This window comes from Onychomys torridus, chromosome 17 (assembly GCF_903995425.1).
Source record: "Onychomys torridus chromosome 17, mOncTor1.1, whole genome shotgun sequence".
Lineage (NCBI taxonomy): Eukaryota > Metazoa > Chordata > Mammalia > Rodentia > Cricetidae > Onychomys > Onychomys torridus.
In genome coordinates, this window is record NC_050459.1 from 41,715,962 (window position 1) to 41,729,957 (window position 13,996).

Genomic DNA, 13,996 nt, shown 5'->3' on the forward strand with positions numbered 1-13,996 from the left:
GTCAGTGCACTAATTCTTCCCAATACTCCCAATTTTTAAAGAGAGAACAACATCAAAGACTCATCACTCCAGATATGACCGTGGGCTGTGAACAGTTAAAGGCGTGATAGTCTCAACCCAACATTCCCACTCTTCCAAAATGTCAAAAGGGATGTGAATCAGAAAACACAGACATTTCCTCTAGCTATTCACAGAAGGAGAGCAGAGACTTCTCAGTTTGAGAAGGCTTAAGACAGAGTTGGTTACCTTACGGCCCTGCTTTTATTTTTTTCTCTCTCAAATTATTCATTTATATTTCCCCTAATAGTCACAAAACCAAGCTACAATGTTTTTGGGTGACAGTTTTTTGTTTGTTTGTTTTCCCTTTTTTTCTCAATAAAGACTAAACAGAACTGAGGGCGGGGTGGGGGGGGAAGAAACTCAGCTAGACACTTGGAGCAGACTAATTGATGAAGACTGGAGAATCTACTGGAAATCTAATGGTGAAGTCACATGGGCTTTTTACCTTTGCTTAAAATAAATCACTTTATATCCAGCTTTGGTAACCCTTCCTAAAGCCCTTGGGTACACAAAACTTCTGTGTAGAATTAGGCACTCACAGATGAATCTGTGGAGAAGACAGATACTCACACAGACAAGGTGATTTCACCAAAGTCAGCCATTTAGACTCTGATGGGAAAATCACTGTGACAAAGGGCACAGGAACATTCTAAAACGCAGTAAGAGAACTATGTAATCCAAGACTCTTATGGCCCTCAAATGATCTCTTTATCATTTTTTTTCCCTACTAATTCTACTCCTACAGTGCTCACAGGATAAAATCCTGTTGCAGTGCGGTCAGTGTGAGGGTGGGCAATGTTAACCGTGAGCAAGAGCTTACCATTCTGAACATCCAGCACATGATGCTTATCCAACGTCCAGCCACCCATGTTGGAAGCATCCAACTCATAGCCTTGCAAAATGGCGGTCCTCTTTTCCCACAGAGTCAGGTCCAAACACGACTCATATTCATAGCCCACTGACACTGTAAGCAAAACAAATCACAGCTCACCCTCTCAACCGCACAGGAAAGGACGGTGACTTATGATTTGGGGGGAAATTCACATTTGTGTTCTGGGATAATAACTTCATTCACTTATTTAAGCAGCTTGTTTATAAGTAGGGAGATCTGCCTATACAAAAGACAAAAACAACCATCTCCAGATGTCATTTTATATTGGTTTGATAGAAAATAAGTCCCCCATATCACTCTTACAAGGGGTTCCCAGCACAGTATTAGGTCCAAACTGAGAAACTAGTTGCAAATTGTATCAAGTAGGTTTGCAGTGAATTGCGATTAGGTAAAACCAACAAAAAAAGTATTTGTTATATCAATAATCAGAGCTATTAGTTCCTAAGAACTTTCATTATGGAAAATATTTATGGCAAGTATTTATACATCTCAGGGATAAACTGTAAAATTAGTAGTAAATTAATGCCAATCACAATTAAAAGACATTTCAGAGTTTGCCATGAACCAAGGATTTAAAATTTAAAAAAAAAAGGGAAAAGTGGGAACTATCTGATTGATGAGAAATAATTCAAATCCAAATTAGATATTGATTTTGGAGAACAAAAAAAAAGTCTACTTTTAGGTAAAACTGAAGATACAAAAATCCATGTTTTCCTTTCGTTGTTGATGCTCTTGGCTTGCGCTCGAAGCTGTATTGGACATGTCAAGTTTTGATGGTACTCTCTGGTCATTCGGTGAAACCATTGGCTTCATGGCTTCAGTTTACCCTGCCACGGGCCCTCTGGTCAGAGGAGCTAGACAACTCTTGGATCCAAATTTTATTTGATCTTCTGCTAAACATCATTACGACTGAAACCGTCTCAACTGCCATATTCAGAAAACATTAATGTCATGATAAAAACTAGGGAGGTCACGTCATACAGGACGGAAGAAAAATAAACGGGAGAGGGGAGCCACAGGGAAAAGAGAGAAACATGAAAACAGCAGGATGGAGAATGCAGACAGTAACCTGAAATTCAAAAGATGATTCCAGTTAGAAATGCTGACCGTCTTTTGTCTCATCGTATGGGATACCTTCCTTCTCCCAGAGCGGGTCAAGGACCACCAGCCTGTGATTTCCCTAGATGGACCTGCTGCCAACGTATCTGCTTGTCTAGCTACTTGCCACGGGTTCCTGATAATTTCTTTATACTTCTGACCTCGCACCTACGTTTTCAATGCACAGGGCATATCCGTGAAACTTACCAACTGCTTCCGACAGGCCGTAGACTTTCTGATTATACGCATCCGTCTTATCCCAGATAAAGGTGTAGGCCAGGTTTGGTGAGGCAGGAAACCACTTCTGGAAGAGTCTCCCAACCACGGCTACCATCAGATGGACCTTCATGAGGTTAAACGGTATGACGGCCTGGGTCATGGTGATCTTCAGAACTGACTTGTAACCCGCGGCTCTGGAACTCAGGTAAGAAAGCTTCAAATCTGTTCCTGGAATCGTGGTTTCTTCATGCAGGACCTAGGTTTGGAAGAAGCACAAGCCTCTAACTAGCATCATGGATGCCCAAATTGAGAAGATACGGTGAACAGAACCCAGCGGAGCACAGAAAATGAGACGCAGCAGGGTCACTATTCACAGACAACATCTGAGCTGTTATCTTCTCCAATAATTATAAACAGCTCAGCTGCCAGCCTAATGTTCTCCTCCAAAAAGCATCTTGTCAGTTTTCCTGAGCTAATCACACTCTTCATACAGCTGTTGGGATGGTAGTCACAGCCCACGCTCACTCACTCATCTAGTCCCGGCACTCAGAGATCAGAGCTGACATTCATACAATGCTTAGCTCAGAGCATGGAAGTGCCATCCTTAGCTTGTCCCTTAGAGACTAACCCTGAGTCTGTGGCCTTGCTAGCCTACCTAGGTCACTGTTAGAAAGACAGAATGACAAGGAGAGCAGACTCATCTGGGTTAAATTGTAGTAGATTCCATGTACACGTTGAGACATAATGTAACAACAGCACCTTCTCACGCCTCATTACATATTGAACCGCAAAACCACTGATTTTTGATAACATAGTAAATGAGTTAATGTTTTGAAGCTGTGTTTTTTTTCTCAGTGAGTAACTAAAATGCACCTATAAGAAAAAATAATTTTATTGACTGTAAAAAGTTGATTTTTTATTTCTGGCTATAAAGAGTTACTTTTGTTCACATAAGGATACCTTTATTATACATTAAATTTATTTGTTTTGGTTTGTTTTTTTCGAGACAGGGTTTCCCTGTGTAGCTTTGGAGCCTGTCCTGGAACTCACTTTGTAGACCAGGCTGGCCTCGAACTCACAGAGATCCGCCTGCCTTTGCCTCCTGAGTGCTGGGATTAAAGGCGTGCACCACCACCGCCCGGCTCATTGAATGAGATTCTACAGGTGTTCTTATTAGTTTTGTGACTAATAATATATATCTTTATAGGCTTACTCTGTATACTGTAGCATGCAAGGCTACCTTTGTTAAGGGTGCCTATCTCACCTCAATCAAAAATGCTTTTTTCTTCAGCCGTTGGAGACCATTACAAAAATCCACAACTGGTCAAAATGCAGAGGAAAACTGACTATGGTATCCTCAAATAATCCATGTAAGGCTTGGGTGACATCACAGAAGATGGATAGGAAAGATTGTAAGTGCCAGGGCCAGAAACAGCACTCATGAAATCCAACAATATAGTTGCCTTAACAAGACCTGAAAAATGACACCATCAGCGGACATGCCCAGGTGGACGGGGTAAAGCTCACATGGTCCCGGGCCTAGTTGAAGAGCTATAGGTAATTAATGGCTGTCGAGGAGGAGAATCAGTCTTTCCTGGACCGAGCCCCCTGATCAGTTATCCAATCCCAAGCAGTCAGCCATAAATACATACACATATGTGCAATGCCAAATAGACTCATTTAGCTTATTTAGACATTTTGGAAGGAGTGGGGACATAGAAGGAATTGGAGAGGAAAAGGGCGGAAATGATGTAAACCAAGTATTCACATACAAAATCCTAATAAATAAATCAACAAGTAAAGTAACCTATGTCTGAAACCAAGCATGTCCTCTACCATGAACCAGACGGTCTTCCTAAAGGTTAGAATATATCACTACATCCACTGATCGCTCAGTCAGAAATGACTGCCTTTCCTGAGATAAGAATCTTGGACTAACAATACAGTGTTCACCGCCTCTCTCAAGCAGCGCAATTAGGAACGGCGCACACAGCTTTGCCGCCTCCCAATTTTAATTTCCGAAGTGAAACTCCAGATACTATGGACTTGACTATCAGTCTGCAGTATAACCAAACAGAGCTGGAAGTGGGCACAACGGAGTGGACTAAACCAGCCTCCAGGGTGGTCTGTGAAGCCGCTGGCGCGAAGAGGGAAGTGATGAGGGACAATGGATTACGGGGGGCACAACATGTTGTGACACACGGTTGGGGTCTTCACTAACTAGGCTGACTGGCTTCAGTCACAGAGCTGTCTTAAGGAAGACAGTTTATGGACACACGGAACTTTTCTAGTTTATTTATGATGTATGTATGTATGTTCGTAAGTATTTATTTATTTATTTATTTTTTCGAGACAGGATTTTTCTCTGTGTAGTTTTGTGCCTTTCCTGGAACTCACTCTGTAGACCGGGCTGACCTCGAACTCACAGAGATCTGCCTGCCTCTGCCTCTTGAGTGCTGGGATTAAAGGCGTGCGCCACCACCGCCCGGCTATTTATTTTTATTCTCCCACCTCATCCACTCAGAAACTTCTTTAAGCTCCCCTCTGTCCAAGGAAAGCATGACAGGATGAGAAGTGGACAACCCAAAGGGCGCTCAGTGTACTGTGACGGGATGAAATGTCAACACGTTAGTTTGAAAAACAGATTTCTGTGACTCCCGAGTGGCCCAGATAATATGATATAGTTCCTCTTAATTTATTTTCAGAATAATTTCCCATACATCTGATCGTCTTCCTTACTTGCAAGGGGATTAATTAATGACCACTTCCTGTGATCTGCTGGAGCTGCTTCTCTATTTCAAAATATCATGTTATTCTTAATTTTAATGACCGATTATTGTCTCTGCCATCATTAGCCTCCTTCCACGGAACAAATGTCTGCAATTTAGTTCACGAAAGCGACCATTTCTCCTGTGTAATTTAACCTGACCATGTTACATTTTATTACTGGGAAATAGAAATCCTGCCCAAATGGGAAAACACACCCTGAAGTCTGCTTGTGGCAGCTGCATTGCCTGCCAGCCCCATTCTTGACTCTGAGAAACACTCAGGAGCAAAGTCCTGCACGTGACCCCCTGTATCCGTCCATTCTGCTCCTTTGCTGCTGCTCTTTCTGTTTGATGGCTAAGTCCACTGGGTTCCTGAGCCCCGGCCGGACAGACACGCCAGCCAAGTAAGCCAGAGCCTGTTCATTAAGTCTGTTTCTGGTCAGCTATGTATTTTGTGACCTGAGTGAGTCCCACCCTTGGTCCCACACTGCCGAAGGAGTCCTGGTCTCCCCTGGATAGATTTTCCTCTGCCTCTTTCCTCCCCCATTTACATGATTTTCCTGTTTTGGTTATTTTTGTTTTGACATTGACTCATTGATCTTGTGGGTGGGCGGGTGCGCATGGAGGTCAGAGAACAATCTGAGGGCGTTGGTTCTTGCTTTCTACTGTGTGGGTCTTGGGGACTCAAACACAGGTCACCAGCTCTACCCACTGCGCCACACCACCAATTCCTACACATCAGGAGTCTTGTTGACGACTGTGTTACTGCTACTCATTTTCTTTTTCCCACGTGAACTCTGCTCTCCTCCTTCTTCTGTCTCTATAGGGCTAACCCCCTCAGCCACGCTGTTTCTGCTTTCCTTAAGGGACTGCCTTCTCTCGTGAACTTCCTGTTGTTCATTCAAATATCTGCTTCATCGACAACCACAGGGTTTAAGTTTTAGCCATCTTTTTTTTTTTTTTTTTTTTTTTTCCTGAGACAGGGTTTCTCTGGGTAGTTTTGGTGCCTGTCCTGGAACTCACTCTGTAGCCCAGGCTGGCCTCGAACTCACAGAGATCCACCTGCCTCTGCCTCCCGAGTGCTGGGATTAAAGGCGTGCACCACCACACCGCCCAGCAACTCTTAGCCATCTGTTAATCCGTGTTGCGTACTCTGTATGTCACAGGCACTGAGTGGGTGTTTACTAAATGCTTGCCTACTGTGTGAACGAAGAGCAGAAGGATGGCATACATCCACGGACCTGTTGCCTAGTGGAGACACATCACTGTGGGTTAATTTCATTAGAAATCTGTCAAGCCCTGGGCAGACACTGCTTCTGACTAGGGCTGCCTTGGAACAAGGAAGTTCTGAGTTCCAAGGTGGACCCTGAGAAGGAAGTATCAAGTTGAATAAGGTCACAGTGAAGTTCTCAGTGTATCAGCTCAGAGTTCACTTGGCTGTTAAACAACCTTCCCCCACAATGTCATTTCCACAGGGTAATAGCCCGAGAGCCTTTTTCTGACTACGCATTTGTAGATCACCTCTTGTGATCTCTGTTTGCACTTCCCTCCTAGGCTGTCTGGTCCATGTTTTAAGTGCATGCATGAGTTGGACTCCCAGGATTCCTACCCTCAATTCCAATCCTTCCTGGATTCACTCTCTCAAAGTTTCCATTGACACGTCACTTTGTCAGAGAGACCTTTTCCAACCACACTGTATAAGCATCCCACCTCGACTCACTTTACCCTGCTTTATAATTTTAATAAGCCTTATCAGAATCTGAATCATATTAATTGTTTAGTTTCTTCACTCGTTTTGGTTGGTAAGCTCACTGAGAGGTGGTGCTCTGTCTGGTTAATTTACGACTGGTTCCTATTTGCAATGACTGCTACACAGTAAGTATTTCATATGTGTCTGATGAAGGCCAGTGACAAACTTTTAAAGATTTATGCTATTCTTATTATTGTAATTATTATTATTGATGTAGTACTGAGGATGGAACCTAGAATCACACTTGCTAGGCAAGTTCTTTACCAATGAGCCATGTCCCCAGCCCCCTGTACTACCTTTTGCTGCATTTTAAATGATTTATTTTCAAATGTTTACATATGTGTACATTTACCATATATGTGAAGGTGCCGTGGGAGGCCAGAAGGGGGAGCTGGATTCCCTGGAGATGGAGTTTCAGGAAGCTGGGATCTGTCTGACAGGAGTGCCGGGAACTGAACTCTGGACCTCAGGGAGAGCAGCAAGTGCTTCTAGCAGCTGAGCCGTCTCTGCAGCCCTATCTACTTTTTATTTGGAGACAGGGTCTCACTAGGTTGTCCAAGGTGGCTCTGAATTCATCCTGTAGCCCAGGAAGGCCCCGACCCTGAAATGCTCCTACCTCAGCCTCCTGCATGGCTGGAATTACAGGCCTGTACCATTGGCCTGACCTTGAGCCATTTGGTTTGACTTTGCATTTTAGCAGAAGGTTAATCCTACCTTTAAGATTTGAAAGTTATTTCTAAACACAGAAGGAAACAATCTATAGCTATTTCCATAGATAAAATGAGTGTTTAATAGGACTATTTCTTTAAAAGTGAGATATTTTATTCCCGTGGAGACCAGCATATTATGAAACACACATTATTAGACTTTAAAACATGATAACTAAATTTTTTAGATGTCTTTAGAAAGCTACTGTTTCTTGTCAAAAGTCACCTTCTCTAAGACATTTTTCTACTCTAGCACACATACTACACGTTACAGACACAGGATAGCACCAGAACCCTGCAACTGTGAAAAAAATCATTCTTTGGCCACCTGTGACTAGAAACACTTCTCGTGACGATCCCGCCAGCTGTGACGGTACCTGTGTCTCGGGGATGATGGGGCTGTCTTCCGGGGAAGATCTGTAGAAGGTGGACAGGGGTGATGATGCAATGATAGGACTTGGCCTCACAAACCCACTGAGATCGCAGCTCGGAATGTCGTTCTCTTCCTTCTTCATGACGAGCGTGTCCATCACGTAAAAGACGTTCCATGGGATCCACACCGTGTGGTGCTGAGTGAGGAATGGGGAGCGCTCAAATACCAAAGTCAGAGAAGCGCCGCCGTTGGCCACCAAGTCAAACCTGGAACAGACAAGGCACACTTAGTGAGCTGTCAATGTACAGTGACTGACTTGTAGGCTGTCACCGTACAATGACTAACTAACTTAGTGAGTTGCTACAAAAAAAAAAAAAAAAAAAAAAAAAAAAGCTGACTCTCTCAGGTTAAGATGATTCTCCTAATTTTCATACAAAATAGTTTCAAGTCTATGCCCAAAGGAATTACAGTGCCAGTCCTCACATATTCCTTTTCTCGTCACCGATTTATCTATTTGCAGTCCCCTAAATTTCCTGTCTATTCTTTGGAACCATCTGGACTGAAGTTACAGACACCAAGAAATATCACCCATAAATATTTCAACATGAATTTTCAAAGACAAAAAGAATTCTCTGACAAAAACCGTAATACTGTGTCACGCCTCAGAAAATGGGATGAACTTTTATAGCACAGGACTACATGACTTGCAATCTCTGCCTCTTGCACCGTCCCAGGTTTTTAGAGTCTAAGATTGGTTGCTTTTCTATTTTTTTTAAAAAAAAGACTATAAAACATGATGGGTGATGGATGAGTGCCCAGTCTTATGCTTAAAGTACTTCAAACAGAGACCAAGGGATGCGACGGACTCACATTCCATCCTGGCGGGTAATAGTGTATCCGTATTCTGAGTAATGTAAAAATGAGACGTTGACGCCAATCAGAGGGGTTCCATCAGCAGTTAGAACTTGGCCTCTGATGACGGATGCAAGGCTGTGGGGGGAAAAGTACAAGAGTTTGAATGAATCTCTGCCTTCCCAGGACAACATCATCATGACTTACAGACAATTCAGACCAACGATAAAATATCACCCTCAAACACAGTCACACGCTATTCACAAAAAGCAGACCTGAAACACACCAAGAAAATATTCCTCTTAATTCGGCGTGATTTACTTCTTTAAATGCCTGGTGCTTACCCTGAGCTTTAATTAGTGGCAATTGGTTTTTTTGGAGCGTTACCAAGACTAATAATTTAAGAGATGAATTTTAAAAATGATAAGTGATGCTTCTCTCCATATATCATATATATGACGTACTTGAAGAAAAGTATACTTTCCAATTAATCCTGGGGCCATCTGTAAATCTGCTGGGACCACACATTACAAAATTTAAGGGGGCAATAAGGAAAATGTGTGCAACCAACTCCTAATCTGCTGCTGGGTCTCAGTGCATTAATGCTGCGCAATGACTGCAGACCCAGGAGTTCGGTGTAAATCATTGTCTTTCGCTCAGCGAGACACGAGACACCTGCTTCCAGTTACTGGTTGATTTTCAGGTCATTACTGCTCTATGGAGCACCAATAGAACAGCTTATGCAATCTCACTGCCATGCCGTTAGCAGCTCCATTACATCAATTCATAATTCATATTATTTAGTGGGCTCAGCTAAAAAAAAGTGCACTTCTGCTTTGCCTTTTGGGGTCTTTTTCGTTGTGCCTTCTGTGATGTTTCCAACTGCGCTCGCAAAAATCAACTAGTTAAATGAAGATTTATTGACTCCTTAACAGAATGTCCTGTTCTGTCTCAGGTGTTTGAAACTGACAAAGTGAACTGTGTAAAAAACGCTTGAAACGCCAAGTTTGATGAAGAATTTTCCAAAAAGGAAAAACTATGTGTATGTATGTATGTATGTATGTATGTATGTATGTATGTATGTACGTATGTATGTATATATGTATATATATATTTTTTTAAAAAGCAATTTTCTCAAATACACATTCATCAGCATTTCACAGAAAGTGCAAGGAACGGTTCTCAAAACCCTTATGAATCTATATAAGGGAAGCAAGCATTAACCTCTTATTGAAAGGACTTTCTCCAGGGAGCACGTGGGTGCTATCTGATCCAATCAGGAAACTGATGCGGTCATAGAAGGACTTGGCAGCTTGCTGAGAGGGTGTCTGTAGACTTTGGCTAATGATATCCTGAGGATCAGGCAAGCCTCGGCAGTAGGGTTGATTTTGGCAGGAACTTTGTAGGCAGCAATCAGGATCCATGCAGTCAATGAGTCCGTCTGCGGAGAGAGCAGCACGCCAGTTAGACAGACGGATCTGCTCCTTGCACCGTGGTGTACAGTTGACTCCTGTCTATTGGTGGGTTTGGTCCATGTCAATTAATCTGCCACTCCATGTAGGACAGTGATCTCTATGAGGCATCCTTTTTGAAGCCAGAAGAAGTACAGATCTAACATGGGCATCTGCTTTTACAGAAAGTAATGATCTAGCTCGAGGATGGTTGAAAGCAATCATGTAACATTTATTCTGAGTGAGGAATATGAATGACTGATTAGAACACCTTATTAAAGGAAGGAATCAGGACAAGTTGTAAACACAATTACTGGAGCCTTCTTTATTTTAGGGAAATGCAGGAGGACTTCCCATGCCAAGCACATACAGAAAACAGACAGGTACCCACGACGCTCTAAAAATTAGGAAAGTTACTGCAAAGTGGAAGTGGGAAGATGCTAACATAAACTGGGTGAGATTAGCTAGCCATATCCCACAGAAATACTTCTCCTAAGAAGGGTAAAGTACGTGCCAGAGGGAAGTAAGGCATTTTTCTAATTTAAAGTCCGAACTTGATCTTCTAATCTGTTTCCCCTAAAATGCAGTATTATCAAAACAAAAGAACAAAACCATGGCAAATGTGAATTAATCATGACAATGGAGGTTATAAAAAAAAAACAATCAGAGCTGGGCGGTGGTGGCGCACACCTTTGATCCTAGCACTTGGGAGGCAGAGGCAGGCAGATCTCAGTTCAAGGCCAGCCGGATCTACAAAGCAAGTTCTAGGACAGCCAGGACTACACAGAGAAACCCTGACTTGAAAAACAGAAACAGAAACAACAACAACAAAAACCAAAAAACTAAAACAACAATGACAAAAAATCAGCCATGAAGCAGGGACCTATGGTATTCCCGACATAAAGAAGTTTGGATACAGTCACCAGTGTCTTCTAGAATATTACGAAGGAGCATTTGGTGGCTCATAGTCATGTACCACATGGCACGTTACTTACACGTTATTTCTGTTAACATGTAAGTCAGCGGTCTTGACAGACCTGGGCTACTGCCTACTAATGCTGCATGCTTACCCAGGGCACGACCAGTCATACACAACTGGGCTGCATGTGATACAACATCAAGTGTATGTAATATGGGACAGTGACCATAGATGATCATGTTGCTAGTTTATAATTGGTTATATGATATCATTTGCCGTCTCTTCAGAGTGTATTCCTTCCTATTCATGAAAAGATTACTTTAAACGATGCGGTGACATGGTATGACAAGAGGACTGTCACACATCTCACGGTCGGTCACTCTCACCTTAACCCTAGTCACGCAGGGCAAGTGACGGCCTTTTATGTCCAGGTTGGTGTAAGACATTCCGATGTCTGCGCAGTGATCAAATGGTCGGGTGATGCACTTCTCAGAATGAATCTCCACCAAGAAGTGAGGCACATCACCAGCCATGTGATCTGTGGGTGGCTGTCAATCAATGTGATGGCGTCCTTAAAGCCCACTGTTTATTCACCAGCCAAATACATAAAACTGAGCCTGCTTGGCAATTGCTTCTCTTAGAATTGACTAATAAGAAATAGCTTGAAGACACCAAACACTCTTGGGTATTTTAAAAGCTTTACACTTAAGTAGCAGACTGTAATTGGCCTTATGGAAAACTCAGATGAAAATATTTAAGTGGTGTCTATGTTTTAATTACATAAATCAGAAGAACTTTCAGTTTTTAAAAACTATCCTCATGATTTATTCACTTTATATCATACTTAGTTTGCTCTTTCATTATCTGATGGCAAACACACAAAAGGAAGTAACTGCCTTGATGGGGAGATGGCTCAGTGGGTGAAGGTGCCTGCCACCAGGGTTTATGACCTGAGTTTGATCCCTGAGGCCCACATGGTGGGAAGGAGAGAACTAACCCCTGCATGTTGACCTCTGACCTTCCCAAGCCTGTTGTAGCAAATGTATACCCTTCACACACACACACACACACACACACACACACACACACACACACACACACACACACAAACACTGTACTAAAAATTCTTTTACAAAAGAAATGGACTGAATCGAACTAAGTTTCTAGTCCAGGAGGTCTATGGCAACACACAGGAAAGGTAAGAAACACGAGATGGAGGGTTGGGACCTTCAGTCGCTCTGTCCACTTGAAGGAGGATGTGGCAAGCCTTGTGTTTACTCCTCCCAGTCCCCCTTCCTCTAAATACTCACTTCAGTATTTTACCTCTTTCAACACTCAGACCATGAGCACGTACACTCCTTCACTGTAGTTCAGAAATTTCAGGGAAACTAAAGTGTCTGGATGACTTTCAGGAGCCACCTGAAGAGACTCTCTATCCCCAGTGTCCACTGGGATGAGCAAGGCTGTGAGGTTAGAATGGCTGAAGTCATCTGTCTGACTCCACAAGACTTAACTGGGAATCAGTCCATCCCAGAAAAAGCAGAGTCAAAAGCTTGGGCATAACACAACAGGTCACATCCACAGCAGCCTCCTTAAGGTCTTTTGTAAGCTGCATCGGACCTTCTGGGCTTCTCAGGTCTCATTCCTTTTTACTTCAAGTCTATTTGGGTTGGACTTTTCTTAATTCCTTGAAACGGGAAGAAACTGAGCATCCATAGATAGCAACTAAAATTCTCTTCATTATTTCCTTTGAAGTCGGGGGAAACACGTTTAATAAGGGGTACTTGGCTTAGGATGCTGGTGTCCTTTTATACATTTTAAATGCTTGTGGTAGTTTCTATCCACATAGAAATGAATGGGTCTGAATTTCTGATGAGAGATATTACATATTTTTCCTTATGGCTGACATTTTTATGTAGGTATTGCATATTCCTAAGGTCATGGGTTGCTGATTATTTGAAGCAGCATGCTTATTTCTTTGACAAAAATCTAAAACTATGTGTTGAGATAATCAAATGATACCGAGCTTTGAAATTTCATATAAATTCATCAAAATATTTCCTTCTGGCTGAAAAAGCCATAAAGATGAAAAATGTCTAAATATTTCTTGATATTTCTAGTGGAAGAAAGATGAGACCATGCTGTGGCCCTATTCTTCACAAGGATATATTGTAATAATAGTGTAAGAGATAGGCTTTTTCCCCCTCCATTTCTCTTGAAACAGAAGAATAGTCTTCAAGACCGAGTTCTCTCAAGCAATAGATGATTGGCCTATTGATTCATACCATTTTTGGCTTCAAAAACCAACATAAAAACCCCTTAAAAACTATTCTAACCATGAAGTGGTGACTTAGAATCATATGTAGAGTTTTTAGGGGGACTTTTAAATATATACTCTGTGATCTATTTCACATAGTTACTCTCTTAGTGAGCAGATTTAGAAAGTGACTGCATGTGCTTGAGAGAATAAACATAGCTATGTTATAGTCCTGTAGACTCTCCCTGAACACCATTCTTTCACAAGGGAAAGTCCTTTCCAATATTATATTTTATCTCCATTAATCTGGCAAACTAAGGGTTAACTGATCCCGCCCCTCTTCTCCCCCAGTGTCTTTCCTTAGGCATTATATGGTATAGGTAGCTGCCAAAGAGGAACACCCAGGTTTAGTCATTCTTCTTTGTTAGTTTATAAAAAGCAAATGTACATCAGGCATGTAGTCTGCAGGTCATGAAACTGCATGAGATTGACACCTTCTGAACTAATCAGTTGGAAATGCATTTTTACAAGCCTCTCTGCTAACATCCATCAGAGAAGGAATCTCATTTTCAACAGGCGAGATGCAGGGACACACTGTTTGTTATTTTTCTGCAGAGTTTATCAGTAACTTGCCCAAGCAAGTGACGGAT

At 42.2% G+C, this 13,996-nt stretch overlaps 1 protein-coding gene across 8 annotated transcripts in view; it reads right to left on the minus strand.

The window, feature by feature from the left end:
* Tenm3 (teneurin transmembrane protein 3) overlaps positions 1-13,996 on the minus strand; it is a 2,620,641-nt gene that overhangs the window by 62,904 nt on the left and 2,543,741 nt on the right. For all 8 annotated transcript variants that reach the window (XM_036166444.1, XM_036166440.1, XM_036166445.1 and 5 more), the window contains 5 exons: positions 9,944-10,160; positions 8,738-8,857; positions 7,872-8,133; positions 2,258-2,525; positions 881-1,024 (listed from right to left, as the gene is read on the minus strand). In XM_036166444.1, coding sequence (XP_036022337.1) covers positions 881-1,024; positions 2,258-2,525; positions 7,872-8,133; positions 8,738-8,857; positions 9,944-10,160 — 1,011 coding nt within the window. The remainder of the gene's footprint in view (positions 1-880; positions 1,025-2,257; positions 2,526-7,871; positions 8,134-8,737; positions 8,858-9,943; positions 10,161-13,996) is intronic.